The sequence below is a fragment of the Panulirus ornatus genome, chromosome 10 (assembly GCF_036320965.1).
Source record: "Panulirus ornatus isolate Po-2019 chromosome 10, ASM3632096v1, whole genome shotgun sequence".
Lineage (NCBI taxonomy): Eukaryota > Metazoa > Arthropoda > Malacostraca > Decapoda > Palinuridae > Panulirus > Panulirus ornatus.
The window spans coordinates 5309926-5324849 of record NC_092233.1 but is presented as its reverse complement, the minus strand read 5'-3'; the positions used below and the strand labels follow the sequence as shown (position 1 = coordinate 5324849).

The window sequence follows — 14924 nt, the reverse complement described above, 5'->3', positions numbered from 1 at the left end:
CACCGCCTGATTCTTCAACTCGATGATTACTATCACCCTTCCTGCATGATTCCTGAGGCTGACACATAAGCTTGGAGTCATCTGATAACAGATAAACTTAGGGTCACTTCATGACAGGGTGGTTGAGGATGCTTGAAAATTCAGTTTGAATTACTTGCCTTTGAAACTTATACGTCCATTATATATATATATATATATATATATATATATATATATATATATATATATATATATATATATATATATATACGAATAAAGTGCATATGAACGCGCACCTTCATAGAACATACAAACATCCAACAGCCAGGTGCGCGTTCATATGCACTTTATTCGTATTCATATACCTCCGCGTTGTACAGTTAGGTTCGGTAAAACGCTATCAGCTGGCTATGTGCGTCTGTTCGGAAACAACCAAGTATAGACCCCGTTGCTCACCATTGTGAGACGAAGGGTATTCGAGTACTCAGTATTTCGAATAGTTGTTTCCTATTATACAGTCCCATAGCCTAGCGGTTAGCATGCCTGCCTCTTGCACAGGGGTCCCAGGTTCGATCCTGGCTGTTGGAGGTTTGTATGATATATATGTTTATGGATGGGGTTGTTAGGGAGGTGAATGCAAGAGTTTTGGAAAGAGGGGCAAGTATGAAGTCTGTTGGGGATGAGAGAGCTTGGGAAGTGAGTCAGTTGTTGTTCGCTGATGATACAGCGCTGGTGGCTGATTCATGTGAGAAACTGCAGAAGCTGGTGACTGAGTTTGGTAAAGTGTGTGGAAGAAGAAAGTTAAGAGTAAATGTGAATAAGAGCAAGGTTATCAGGTACAGTAGGGTTGAGGGTCAAGTCAATTGGGAGGTGAGTTTGAATGGAGAAAAACTGGAGGAAGTGAAGTGTTTTAGATATCTGGGAGTGGATCTGGCAGCGGATGGAACCATGGAAGCGGAAGTGGATCATAGGGTGGGGGAGGGGGCGAAAATTCTGGGGGCCTTGAAGAATGTGTGGAAGTCGAGAACATTATCTCGGAAAGCAAAAATGGGTATGTTTGAAGGAATAGTGGTTCCAACAATGTTGTATGGTTGTGAGGCGTGGGCTATGGATAGAGTAGTGCGCAGGAGGATGGATGTGCTGGAAATGAGATGTTTGAGGACAATGTGTGGTATGAGGTGGTTTGATCGAGTGAGTAACGTAAGGGTAAGAGAGATGTGTGGAAATAAAAAGAGCGTGGTTGAGAGAGCAGAAGAGGGTGTTTTGAAGTGGTTTGGGCACATGGAGAGAATGAGTGAGGAAAGATTGACCAAGAGGATATATGTGTCGGAGGTGGAGGGAGCGAGGAGAAGAGGGAGACCAAATTGGAGGTGGAAAGATGGAGTGAAAAAGATTTTGTGTGATCGGGGCCTGAACATGCAGGAGGGTGAAAGGAGGGCAAGGAATAGAGTGAATTGGAGCGATGTGGTATACCGGGGTTGACGTGCTGTCAGTGGAGTGAATCAAGGCATGTGAAGCGTCTGGGGTAAACCATGGAAAGCTGTGTAGGTTTGTATATTTGCGTGTGTGGACGTATGTATATACATGTGTATGGGGGGGGGGGGTTGGGCCATTTCTTTCGTCTGTTTCCTTGCGCTACCTCGCAAACGCGGGAGACAGCGACAAAGTATAAAAAAAAAAAAAAAAAAAATATATATATATATATATATATATATATATATATGAAATGAAATGACACATTTCATGGGGCGGGGTGGCGACGGGAAGGAATATAGGCAGTAAGTATGAATTATGTACAAGTGTATATATGCATATGTCCTATACGTTGAAATGTATAGGTATGTATATGTGCGTGTGTGGACGTGTATGTGTATACATACGTATGTGGGTGGGTTGGGCCATTCTTTCGTCTGTTTCCTTGCGCTACCTCGCTAACCCACCTATGACTCACATCCGCTTCCATGATTCCACTCGCTGCCAAGGACACTCAGTTATCTAAAAGACTTTACTTGCTCAAATCTTTTTCCTTTCAAACTTACGCCCCAATTAACCGGTCCCTCATTCTTGAAAACCTAATACCTTTGCCTTTATTCAATTTCCTCCTTGCAAACACTCTTCCAAATTCAGCTACAAAACTTCTGCCGTTTCTCAGTCGAATCTGCCTCCAGTGCTGTATCATCAGCAAACAACAACTAACCCGCTCCCCAGACCTTCTCATCCCCTCGCCCCTCTCTCCAAGAATCCATCTGTAAACAAAATAAACAACCATGGTTATATCATACACCCCTTTCCCAGACCAACTTTCACTTGGAACGATTCACTCTCCTCTCTTCCTACTCGGACACACGCCTTATACCCTTGATAAATTCTGTTTCCAGTAGCTTTCCTTCCACACCGTATACTCTTAAGACCTTCCACAAGGCATGTCTAATCACCCTACCATACGCTTTCTCCAGATCCATAAGTGCCACATATATATCCATGTTTCTCCAAGCATTTCTCAATCACATTCTTTAAAGCTGCCATGCAATCCACACATCCTCTACCAACTCCGAAATCACATTGCTCTTCCCCAATCTGATGCTCTCTTCATGCCTTTACCCTCTCAATCACTACACTCTCATATAACTTACCAGCACAACTCTCAACATGCTTATAACTCTGTAGTTTGACCACTCATCCTTGCCTCTGTACAATGGCCACTTCTCAGGCACCGTAATCCATACACTGAAAATCTTAACCAGTCAATCAACAACACAGTTACTCCCGTTTTTAATATATTCAAATGCATTACTATGCACTCCAGCCGCCTTGCCATATTTCATATTACATAAGGTTTCCACCACCTCTTCTCTTCACTAAACCACTCTCCATGACTCTCACTTCGAATTACAGCATGACCCAAGCACCCTACATCTGTCACCCTATCATCAAACATTCAACAGTCCTTCTAAATACTTACTCGGTCTCCTTCTCATGTAATCACTGCCTGTTACCACTTCCCCTTTTGCTCCAGTCACAAATGTTTCTATTCATTCTCTTGTCTTCGCACATTATTAACCTCCATCCAAAACATCTTTTTTCTCTAAAATCTACCGACAATGGCACATCCCAACTCTCGTTTGCCCTCTTTTTCAACACCTGCACCTTCCTCTTGACCTCCTGCCGCTTTCTCTTTATACAACACCTAATCATCTGCATTCCTTCCTAAATGCCTCTCTTTAACACTAGCAACTTTAGTTCATCCCACAACTCACTACCGTTTCTAATCCACCTATCTCCCACCTTTCACCTCCCACATGCATCTCTTGCACATGCCATCACTGCTTCCTTCAATACTTCTCACTCCTCACCCACTCCCCTTGCTTCATTTACTCTCACCTATTGTCACTCTGCATTCAATCTCATTCAGTATTTCTTAACACAAGTCTTTTCCAAGCTCACTTACTCTCACCACTCTCTTCTCACCGATATCATTTCCTCTTTTCCGAAAACCTCTTCAAATGTTAACCCTCTCCTCCTCAAGATGGCAATCAGACATCCCACAATCTGTCCCTCTCAGCATATTTATATTCAAAAGACTCTCTTTTACATGACTGTCAACTTATATGTAATCCAATACTGCCTACTGACCATTTTTCCCAACAAAATACGTACACGGACAAATGGAGAGAATGAGTGAGGAGAGGTTGACAAGGAGGATATGCGTGTGAAAAGTGGAGGGAACAAGGAGAGGGGGAGTGACCGAACTGGAGATAGAGGGATGGAGTGAGAAAGATTTTGAGCAATCGGGGCCTGAACGTGCTGGAGGGTGAGGGGCGTGCGCGGGATACAGTGAATTGGAACGATGTGATATACTGGGGTCGACTTGCTGTCGATGGATTAAACAAGGGCATGTGAAGATGCCGGGGTGAACCATGGACAGGTATGTGGGGTTGGATTGTGGGTAGGGAGCAGTGATTTCGGTGCATTACATACGGCAGCTAGAAAATGGATATTACCGGATGTGGTCTTTCCTCGTCTGTTTCTAGCGAGGGAAACGGCAATCAAATGTAATTAAATATGACAACGTCATTGAAGATTTGGCAAGATTAATAACCAAGTTTTTTGCTTCAAAGAATAATATTTAGTTCAGAAAAAATTTCCATCTTCAACTTGTGTTAGGACTGAGCTCCTTGACGTTACATTTTAATTCTTTTGTTTGTTCCTGTGTCTAACATGATACTGAAAAGAGAACTTTCATTGTATGTGGGTTAACACCCGCGCACACACTGGATGGCTTAGATATTGTCAGTGTCTGACTTGTCCCTCCTACTGGCCAGGAATGAGGTCCTCCAGCTAGATCCTCTGGGCTTCCAAAACGGCGTGGGACTGCCGGAATGGCGGCTCTCACTGTGTCTGCTGCTGTCGTGGGTCGCCGTCTTCCTGGTGCAGGTCAAGGGTGTCCGAAGCTCAGGCAAGACAGCCTACTTCACTGCCATCTTCCCTTACGTGGTGCTCTTTGTGATGCTGGTGCGCGGGGTCACACTCCCGGGCGCGTACAAGGGCGTCCTCTTCTTCATCACACCAAAATGGGAGAAGCTTCTCGAACCTAAGGTAAATTCCTCACCTACTCCTTTGCCCGCAATTCCAAACAGCTGATCTAATACAGATATTTAGATTTATCAAACACGAAAAATATCGATCTTATTAACTACGCAGTTAGATCTCTCCGATTTCACTCCTTGTAATGGATACCAGTTCGTGGAATCAGGAAGTTAAGTTCCTGGTAAAACAGAACAGAAGAGTGGGTGGGCGTCATGTCCAGGGAAGGAATGCGACTAATTGGGAGGTGCACAAGAGGAAGCGGCAAGACGTCACGAGGAACGTGCGTAGGCTGAAAAAGAGAGCAAATGAAAGATGGAGTGAGGGAGTACCATTAAACTTCAGGTCAAAATAGATACAGTTTCGACAGGTAGGAGAGTGTGACGAGAACAAGAGAACAAATGGAAGTGAGGGGAGAAAATGAAGTGGCAGCTGGCAAAGAAAAAGTGAAGAGATGGAGTGACTGTTTTGAAGGACTGTTGAATGTGGTAGATGACATAATGGTTATGAAATGTTTGAGATGCTGACGTACGTGAAGCGAAGACGTCTTTTCCAGAAGCTTATGCATCTCCGAAAAACTGCATTACACTCGGCAGCAGGGACAAAATGATCTCCTTTGAAACGAATTCTTTGAAGAGAATGTAGTATTGTCAGCTGACGATGGTACAATCTCAACAAAGGAGTCTTACTCGCGATGTAACCTCAAACAGGCGGAGTCTAATAACCCTGACACAACGCCAGGAAGATACGAAAGAATAGCCTCGTTCACTCATCCACTGTCTAGCTGTCATGTGTGATGCAACAAAACCAAAACAAGAAATCCACAACCAGGCCCCAAAGAACTTTCAGTGCTTTCCCCACACCACTTCATATGTTCGGGTATAGTCATGCTGATAGCATGTCGTCCTTATATACTACAACCTTCCAATTCACTATTCCGTGCACGCTTTACACACTCCTGCATGTTCATACCTCGAGCACTCACGACCCTTTTTCACTCCTTTCCATTTCGGTCTCGTCCTTGTCCCCTTCACTTCTGACACATATACCCTCTGTCAATCTCTCCTCACTCACTTTCTCCATATATCCAAGCGTATTCAACACAACCCCTTCAGCTCTCTCAACAATACATTTCTAATTACCTCACCTCCCTCTTACCTATCATTTCTTATTGTATGAACCCTCATCACACCACATAATGTTCTCAAACACACTCAATCTCCACCGCACATTTTCATCAGGCACCCATTGTGTTAAACGTTATGGAGGGCAATAAGTGGAGTTTGGTAGTCCAGAGGGTTTTAGACCAAGTATTAATGTGACAAGTTTCCAGACGTTTGGGAATTTGTTGTCTAGCCAGAGTGGTGAAAGATATCCAAGTATTTGGATTGTAAATAGGCAGAAATGCTTTAAATGAAAATCGGTTATATATATATATATATATATATATATATATATATATATATATATATATATATATATATATATAAGCGGTGAGATGTTACCAGACATCGTCTGCTCGAGGTTACGCCCCAAGTGGAAATTATCCTTAGTTAAGGTTGTGTTTTAGTACAGTTTCGCCAAAGAACTCACTCCCAAAATCTACATTCCCCCGCAACAGAAAGAAGCGCAGCCTTAGCTCTAGGAGCCTTTACACTGGTCCTGGGTAACACCAGGACTCTCACAGAAACTAGTGCTAGGATAATCAGAAATAAAGAATTAATATATGTTCTGATATTGGGATGATTTGTACTAAAGTGTAATGCAACTAATACTATATACGAAAACTAATGTTACTTCTATTTTCTCGTGGGATTACAAGGTGTGGTACGCAGCGGTGGACCAATCCTTCTTCAGTTTGAGCCTTGGATTTGGGGTCGTTGTCACGATGGCATCCTACAATACTTTCCGCCATGATGTGTACCGCGACGCTACCATCATCTCCTTCGCTGACACCTTCACCTCACTCCTGGCTGGCTTCACCACCTTCTCCATCCTGGGTCACCTGGCAGAGCTGCTGGGTGTTGAGGTGTCGCAGGTGATCAAGGGTAGTGGCACCTCCCTGGCATTCATCAGCTACCCTGACGTCTTAGCCAGGTTCCAGTACGTTCCTCAAGTGTTTTCCGTCCTGTTCTTCTTGATGATGTTCACCCTGGGTCTGGGCAGCGCCACACCATATAACAGTGTGACCATAACCATCATCATGGACCAGTTCCCTCACTTACGGACGTGGAAGGTGACGCTGGGCGTGTGTGTGGTGGGGTTCCTGGTGGGCAATATCTATGCGACCCCACAAGGCCAGCACGTCCTCACCCTCGTCAACCACTACGGTGGGGTGAGTCAACCAAGCGTATTACCGTTGTGTTTATTGATCCTTTGATGATTGGTCTAATGGGATAACTCATAGCACTAAAATCCCTACATTCCTACACAAGTAGGAATGGACCAAGTTCTAATGTCTTGTCTGATGTACTGTATCTCTCTTACATTTAGACTTTTATTTCATGACAATACGTGTAATTTCTCTTCTGGTATCTCAATATATAACTAAACAGTAAGACCCACATTTCATCACTGCTTAAGTCAGTATGGTGACATTTCCTTTACAGATATACTGTCGCAACCCTTGGTTCATAATTCCATTTTTTCCCCGTCCATGAACGTAACATCATACCTCATTGTTTAACCTTGCAGACTTGGGACTCTTCTTGACCCTCCAAGTAAAGGAAGTGGTATTCTTGGATCTTTAAGGCAAATAAACAAGATATATCTGACCTTCAATTTTCGAATGTCTTATTTTCACGTAATTATATCAGAGCATTTCTTTACTTCCAGAGGCTTATTGCAATACTTCTGATTTTCCAAGTATGTATGGTCATTTCTGACCTTCAAGTAACTTCGATACGATATTTCTCATCTTCGGGGACTCGTGACATATTCCTGGTCTCCAAAAATACGACGCCACATCTGACCTTTCACAGACTAGTTACTAAACGTTTTTGTGAAGTCCTGCTTACCAATCACGGACACGGTATATGGCTTTTGGCGTTCAAGAGATTTACAATAATTAACTTTAAAATAGTTGCTAAAACTTTTGTCTTCCTTGGATAAATGATAATATTTATCAATCAAAAATTACTGATGGTAATATCTTCAAGATTTAAGAAATTTATGATAATAATTCTTACGCTTGAATGATTTACCCGAATAATCACGACCTTTGTGGAGTTTATAACAATGCCTTATACAAACTCTCAGAAATATGCTATAAACTCCACCACCGACCTTCCAGTAGGCTCTACGATCGAGATATGACAGCGACCTTTATCCTATATAGGGAGTGTCCATCATCCTGTTGATGGTGTTCTGCGATCGAGATATAACAGCGACCTTTATCCTATACAGGGAGTGTCCATCATCCTGTTGATGGTGTTTGAAGTGGTAGCCATCATGTGGGTGTACGGCATCAGGAAATTTATAGCCGACATCGAGTTCATGTTGAGGAGGAAGACAGGTCTTTACTGGAAGATCTGCTGGGGCGTCGTCAACCCTTTGTTCCTGAGTGTTGTGTTTGTCTACAGTCAGCTGGAGGCCAAACCTCTCACCTACGGCTCATACGTATTTGGCACCGTAGCTACAGGTAAGATCAGTCAAAAAGCTATTCTTTTCTTTTTTTCGTTCTTTCTTCCTCGTAGTTTCCCGTGTTAGCAAGGCAGCGCCAGGAACTGAAATACGGTCTTATTTTCTCACATCCACTCTTTATCTGTCATGTACAGTCTCCCAGAAAAGTATCGTCATCCCTCCCACTCACAAGCTTGAAGCTTTTAATGATCAACAACTGACCGACTGAGGTTAAGACTCATCTTGGCCGCCACCCTGACGCAGTTGTAACCTGCATCAGGTTGGCGGCCATGTGTTATTCTCGGTCACCCAGTTACAGACTATTAGAAACTTCAGGTCCGGGGAGGGGGCTGTTTTTTTTTTTTTTCTGGGAGACTGTACAATGCATAGAACCACGGCCAAGAGCAACAAGCGTTTCCGTGGTTTCCCCTGACCGCTTCATATGAACCTGGTTCAGCCCAGTGACATCACACAGCTCCCTGTACACCACATGGCTCGAAAATGTTCTATTCCGCCCTTGACTCGCACCCTGTCCAGGGCCAGACAATCCAAAGCATCTTTCCCTCCATCCTTCCAGATCCGTATGTGTCACATTCCAATCCTCTTGATCTAAGCACTTCTCCTACAGATTCTTGGAAGCAAACACTTGGTCCACACGACCCCTACCACTCTTGAAGCAGCATCTTTCCCTCCCAGCCTGTGCATGCTACTTCCCTCTCAATCGCCATCCTCCCATACAACTTACCAGGTATACTCAACAAACTTGTATATCTGAAATTTGAACCTCTTCTTTTGTCCCCCTTTGCCTTTATATTATGGCCCCACACAGATATTCCACCAGTCTTCACGCATCTCATCCTAAGACATAATACAACGACAATCCTGAGCAGCCAGTCATCAGTGCTGTCACCCACTCTTGAAAAATTCACCTGCAGTCTCATCCACTCCAACCACTGTCACAATTCACCTTCCGCAAAGCTTACACCACTTCTGTTTTCCCTAAAGCCTCTGCCGTGCACCTCCACGTTCCATATACCCCAAACCTGCCATCCTATCTGCCGTACACCTCCATGTTCCATATATCCCAAACCTGCCATCCTATCTTCTAACACATTCAACAGCCCTTCAGAATACTCGCTCGATCCTCTTTTCAGTATCTTTGCCTGTTGTTACCTCCCCATCTGCTACCCTTACTGATGCTCCCATTTGTTCTCTTGATCACTCACCACCATTCATCTCCTTCCAAGACATTTTATCATTCTCCCTTAACTTGGCCTACGTCCTCATCCCATCTGCAGTTTGCCCTCTCTTTCAGTCCCTATACTTTCTTGACCACCTGCCGCTTTAATCACCCGATTAAACTCATTCATTTCCTACATAATTCTTTTCTCTCACACAAGCAAGTCAGGTCCCTAGTCCCTCCATTTACTACTCTTTCTCACAACCCTACATCCTACCTTCCGCATCCCGTACATTTCTGCATATGTAAACAGTTAATCCACAACACCTTCCCATCCCTTACACACATCCATGTTTGGTTAGGCTCTTCTTTTGCCATTCTTATGTTTCTTCCAGATAACTGGACCGCGGTAAAGAATTTAATTTTGTTCTTTCCATTTGCAACTGTTTTCATGCCATCAACTGTCAGTTCTATTGTTTTCTATTGCAACAAGAACGCAGACACCAGGAATATGTCAGCTATACTTTAACTGCCTGCATTGAAGCCTTATAAAAACAAGCACTGGTCTGTTGGTAACCATTCAAGCTATAAGAAAAAATTCAGAATATAAAGATGTATTTCAATAAGCTATCAAGATCTGAATAATTCAATATATAAAGAAACCGTTACAGAGTTCAAGGTTTGGTCACAGTTATAAAATTAAATACACAATTGACTGCCTAGTTTCATTATTCGATGTCGTGTTCTCATGTCTCAGGTGTTGGGATAAGTCTGGCAGCGCTGGCGGTGCTGCTGGTGCCCTTAATCTTCCTGCTGGAGGTGAAGCGGAGATACGCCGACGCCCCCACACTCTGGGAGGCCGTAAGAAACACCTTCAGACCAACCCCAGAGTGGTGCCCCAGAGACCCCACTCTCCGGCAGGAATATCAGCAGTTCATCTTGAAATTAAACCAGCAACATATCGGTTGACTCAAGTCACTTGATGATGACTGTCGACTTGTCCTGCGAGTCTCTAGTAACATGAAGACTCCAAGATGATCCAGGACTGGTCTGGATAACGTTCCAGTTTGAGCCAGAGGCTCTGCTTAGTGAGACTGTGTCACTCCAGCTTCCAGCGAGAGAATGCCTCGCCTCTCCGTCACAAGACTTGTCCTTTTCAATGAAAAACTTCTGCGTTGTCTGTAATACCACGCTTTTAGTACACGCGAGGAAGACTGTGTACAAGGTAACCTATGTTCAATAATTACAAGAACCTTATACATATGAATACATTTTCTACAAATATGAATACCAATATAGGAATCACTGTACATGAATTCAAGTCAGTCAACCTAGCTGTTCCTCCTAGCCTAGTGCGTGATGACAGTATTAAGGTGAAATCGCACTTCAGTACGAGTTCATACAAATCTTATTCAACATGTAATTTGTCTATATATGTGGCACGACATGTTTCGTGGAGACAATTCACCTCATCAGGTGCCAATAGATCCCAACATCACACATGAGTCCCGCCGTCCAGCACCAATCCCAACAGACCAACCACTGTCCGCTTTGTCTGGCAGTAACTGTTGTAAGGGAGAGTGATTAAGGTGGGTCACGTGGCGGGGGTTGACCTGGGTAACTGGGTGTATCTTGAACAGCTTTTTTTATGTTTTCGTATTTTGTCAATTCTCTCATAATGATTTGGTTAATGATAGGATGGGCTTTAAAATTGCCTGGGGACAAGTTAAAGTTCTTAGTATTAGCCATCAAGACAAGATTCAATGACTTTGCGTGTGGCAGAAGCAGCTGATATTTTAAAAGCTTCATGGCCGTGATTCTATTCCTTAATAGCCCCTAAATCGGAGGATCTGCTGATTGTTGTTAATAGCCACATGTTATCATAGAGATTATTCACCTCTTCATCAGCACGAGTTATCATCTGAATCATAAATCTTACACAAAATAACGAGAAAGAAAATTACATCGCCCAGCCAACCACAACCTATGGTAATCATGTCATCAACCTCTAAGTCCCATTGTAAAGTAATTTCTTATCCTGACGAAAACCTACCATCCCATCGACCTTTAAGATTTAGTCTCCCTTGTCCAACGTGTAAAGGTAATTATCATGCTCAACCGAACCCACACTAGGGTTATCCTTCCTTCCTTCCTCAGCCAACGTAATACAAAGGTAATCGTTATGACATGCCAATAATCTCAATACTAGGTTATAAACACATCCATTCGCCGTCCTTGCGTGAGGCACGTGAACACTGTAGGTTATAATAACCTCACCATTGCTCTCCTTGTGGCACGCTCTTGAACTAACGCGTTCGCAGTGACTACAAGAGTTAAGTTTCCATCAACAGAAAAATATTTTTTTGTCGTAGGTTTAACGCAAACTTAAAGCAAGGAAGATCCCTGGACGAGATGGCACCCCTACACGGATTCATGGACCACAGAAGCAACACCATCATGACATATACAAAAGTCACAGCAGATGTACACTACGACCTTAACAGACCACAACTCACAAGTTTCTTTCCCATATCCCACATCAACAGTATTCCTATCAAGCACCTTCCTGACCAGGAAGTGAACGAGAGAAGCCAAAGGAAATGAGCCAGTAGCGTAGTCTTAACCAGTAGCCTAGTTTTACAAAAGTGACACTCGCAGGTCTTTGGATCTTGACCGAGAGTTTGTTACGAGCGCCAGGGAGCACTTGGCCGAGTTCCATAGTTACGTGACCAAGGCTACGACCCGCACCATGGCTAAATACCCCTAGTATTCTATTATACACACACACACACACACACACACACACACCTCTACAATGTTATTCTGAAAGGATGACGGTAGCTGCTAAACACTAGTCCAGGGGTACGTGTCGCAACACTAGTGCTTCCTCAGTCCAATATAATATCGCGCTGGTACCAGAAGAGGAAACACTAAAGCTAACTCTCCGAACGAACATACCTCAGCTACGTCAGCAACAAAATGGATGGTTATCAAAACATATCTAAAGAAAATTTATACAAAAAAAAACTAACCTCTGATCACAATCGCTGTCCTCTCTCTCTCTCTCGGGCGCCCGCAGACGCCTTCCAGATGTCCTATGGGTCTTTCCTGTTTGTAATCATCGTAATGCAAGGTACGGCACGCTACTGGCCCACCTATACTTGTTCCCACTGCTTCGCGACATACAGTCCCTCCTCTGCACCACAAGACAGACCTGACAAATAAAAATAATGGAAAAATCACAAAGAAGAATCACGAAGATTGCACAAAATTATAATGTGAATTCCAGAAATATACCTCCAAGCATGAGATCCTTCTCTCCATACTTCACTGAAACTACAACATTTCATGATATAATTCTACTGTTAGGGAAAATCAACAATAATAACTATGAACTTTTTTAAATGTTGACTGAGACGGCATGGGCAGCTGAGGCCCTAATCAAGGTCATCCCATTAACGATATATATATATATATATATATATATATATATATATATATATATATATATATATATATATATATATTTATACTTTGTCGCTGTCTCCCGCGTTTGCGAGGTAGCGCAAGGAAACAGACGAAAGAAATGGCCCAACCCCCCCCCATACACATGTATATACATACGTCCACACACGCAAATATACATACCTACACAGCTTTCCATGGTTTACCCCAGACGCTTCACATGCCTTGATTCAATCCACTGACAGCACGTCAACCCCTAGCCTAAGCCAGGTGCCCACTTTATCGACCAACGCCTAGAAGTGGATAAGCTGAGTTGACTGTGGACCGACTGCCGTTACCAGGATTCTCGGCAAGTCCAACACTTCTTGATTACATTTTCTACAGACTGTCAGGCCGGTCCACTGACTCTGCCACGGAAAGGCAGGCCCCCCAGCTCCCGAGGGATCAGAACGATCTCCTCGAGTTCTGAGGTCGACTTAGCCAAGCTGTCTGCCTGCTCATTGCCGTATATATTGCAATGACCAGCCAGGCACCCAGATCAAGATGATATCTTTCTCACATGAATTTAGTTTATTAATAATATTGCCCTATAATTCACAGGACTCTGTATATTCAGAGCCTAGTGCTTTACTGTGATCTGAATTAATCATATAGTCTATGGTTCGATCCATAGCAAACAATTCAGCGCAAAATACAGATGTATGGTTCGGAGAGCGGCATCATGAGGGAACACTACGTCGACCGTACACTTGCACCCACACATTCGTCCGTCTTGGAGCCATCAGTGTAGAAGTGAACATAAGACAAGTGATCAATGATGGCCGGACGAATTTGCATGACGAATGGTATGAAAAACATGAAATTGTCACAAGCTGGCTCTGATACGGTTCATAACCGGCATGAAGCGTCTCGTGAACCAGGCTCACAATCAACGAACTCGGTTTCGTGATTCGAATATTTACTGGCATTAAAACGCCAGAACGAATCATTCACTGCAACCATAGCCCATACATGCTGCATCACGATATAAGCCATATATCACGAGTGTCAACAACTCTCCCTGTACTGTGAGACAGTAATCACATATATAACAAGCTATTCCCATAAGGCAACACACGCCTGTGATGGTACTGAATGGCGTTATGTGAGCACGGGCCTACAAGCCCTCCCGAGATATCTTCAGCTACGAGTAAAACTTCAAAGCATATAGACTCTCACCTACAAAGATAGTTGTTTTAGCTCGTACATCTATACAACTGTATGTCCTCCAGCCATAGGCAGGTGTATACCAGAAAAATACGACATAAATCATTCCATATGGCATCATTGAGCTATTGTCCTTCGATTCCCTCTTGGCTGGCTGGTATGCTGGGTTTTACGGCCACGGACCTCTCCTGATTACCTAATGATTCATTTATAACTCTTACTTACTAGTCAGCAGGAGGAGTAACTCCAAGTTAAGTGATGGTGAATCGGGCCTCAGCATGCCACGCACTCACTCACACAAAGGAAAGACGTGTCTGCTCCAAAACTTGGTGGGTTTGTTTACACTCAAAAGTCTGAGTACCATGTCATTTTCCTTTCGACCTAATTAACCTTAACATCTGCCGAACGAAACCTTACTTTATCCCACAAAACTAGTACCCTCAAATTAGCTGTTTCCAGTAAGAATGTACCTAGTTGGGCTAGATATATATAATAATAAAAAAACTGGACTGAATAATCATATTCTCGTACCTCCGCCAAGCTGTAATGTTCCGTCGCTCCACCATAACTTAATCCTCCCAGTTTTCAAGACGCCTTCTACATATTTATCTTAATTGTCTATCTTGATGCACTCTTCCCGCTAGTTCCATATTAATCCTCTTGTTCTATAACACTTGAGGCACGTTATACTCCACCCTCACGGTCTAACTCTCCTCCTGGAAACGTTAATCTGTCACAGATAGTCGTGTTTGACGTCAAGGTGCAGCTCATACCTGCTTTAGAATGACTTTGTCCTGTTTCCTGTGGTTTCCATAACTCTTTTACTATATTCACGGAACCATCAATTAATCTATAACTTTTACCTAACTTTGCTATCTTAGAGTCCCAA

General features: G+C 43.3%; 1 protein-coding gene and 1 long non-coding RNA gene across 3 annotated transcripts in view; one reads left to right on the top strand and one right to left on the bottom strand.

The window, feature by feature from the left end:
* Positions 1-14875, bottom strand: part of LOC139750748 (uncharacterized) — an 84020-nt gene extending 69145 nt beyond the window's left edge. Inside the window, exons 1-2 of the long non-coding RNA XR_011713210.1 lie at positions 14261-14875; positions 12397-12578 (exon numbers count right to left, since the gene is read on the bottom strand). This is a non-coding gene — a long non-coding RNA (uncharacterized lncRNA). The remainder of the gene's footprint in view (positions 1-12396; positions 12579-14260) is intronic.
* Positions 1-14924, top strand: part of LOC139750746 (sodium-dependent nutrient amino acid transporter 1-like) — a 37484-nt gene that overhangs the window by 8041 nt on the left and 14519 nt on the right. The window contains exons 5-8 of one of the 2 annotated variants that reach the window (XM_071665451.1): positions 4302-4575; positions 6386-6898; positions 7969-8203; positions 10122-10674. The exons of the other annotated variant lie outside the window; for it this stretch is intronic. Of the exons in view, the coding sequence (XP_071521552.1) occupies positions 4302-4575; positions 6386-6898; positions 7969-8203; positions 10122-10333 (1234 nt within the window). The 3' untranslated portion in view covers positions 10334-10674. Of the gene's footprint in view, positions 1-4301; positions 4576-6385; positions 6899-7968; positions 8204-10121; positions 10675-14924 lie in introns of those variants that run through there. 2 annotated transcript variants of the gene reach the window in all.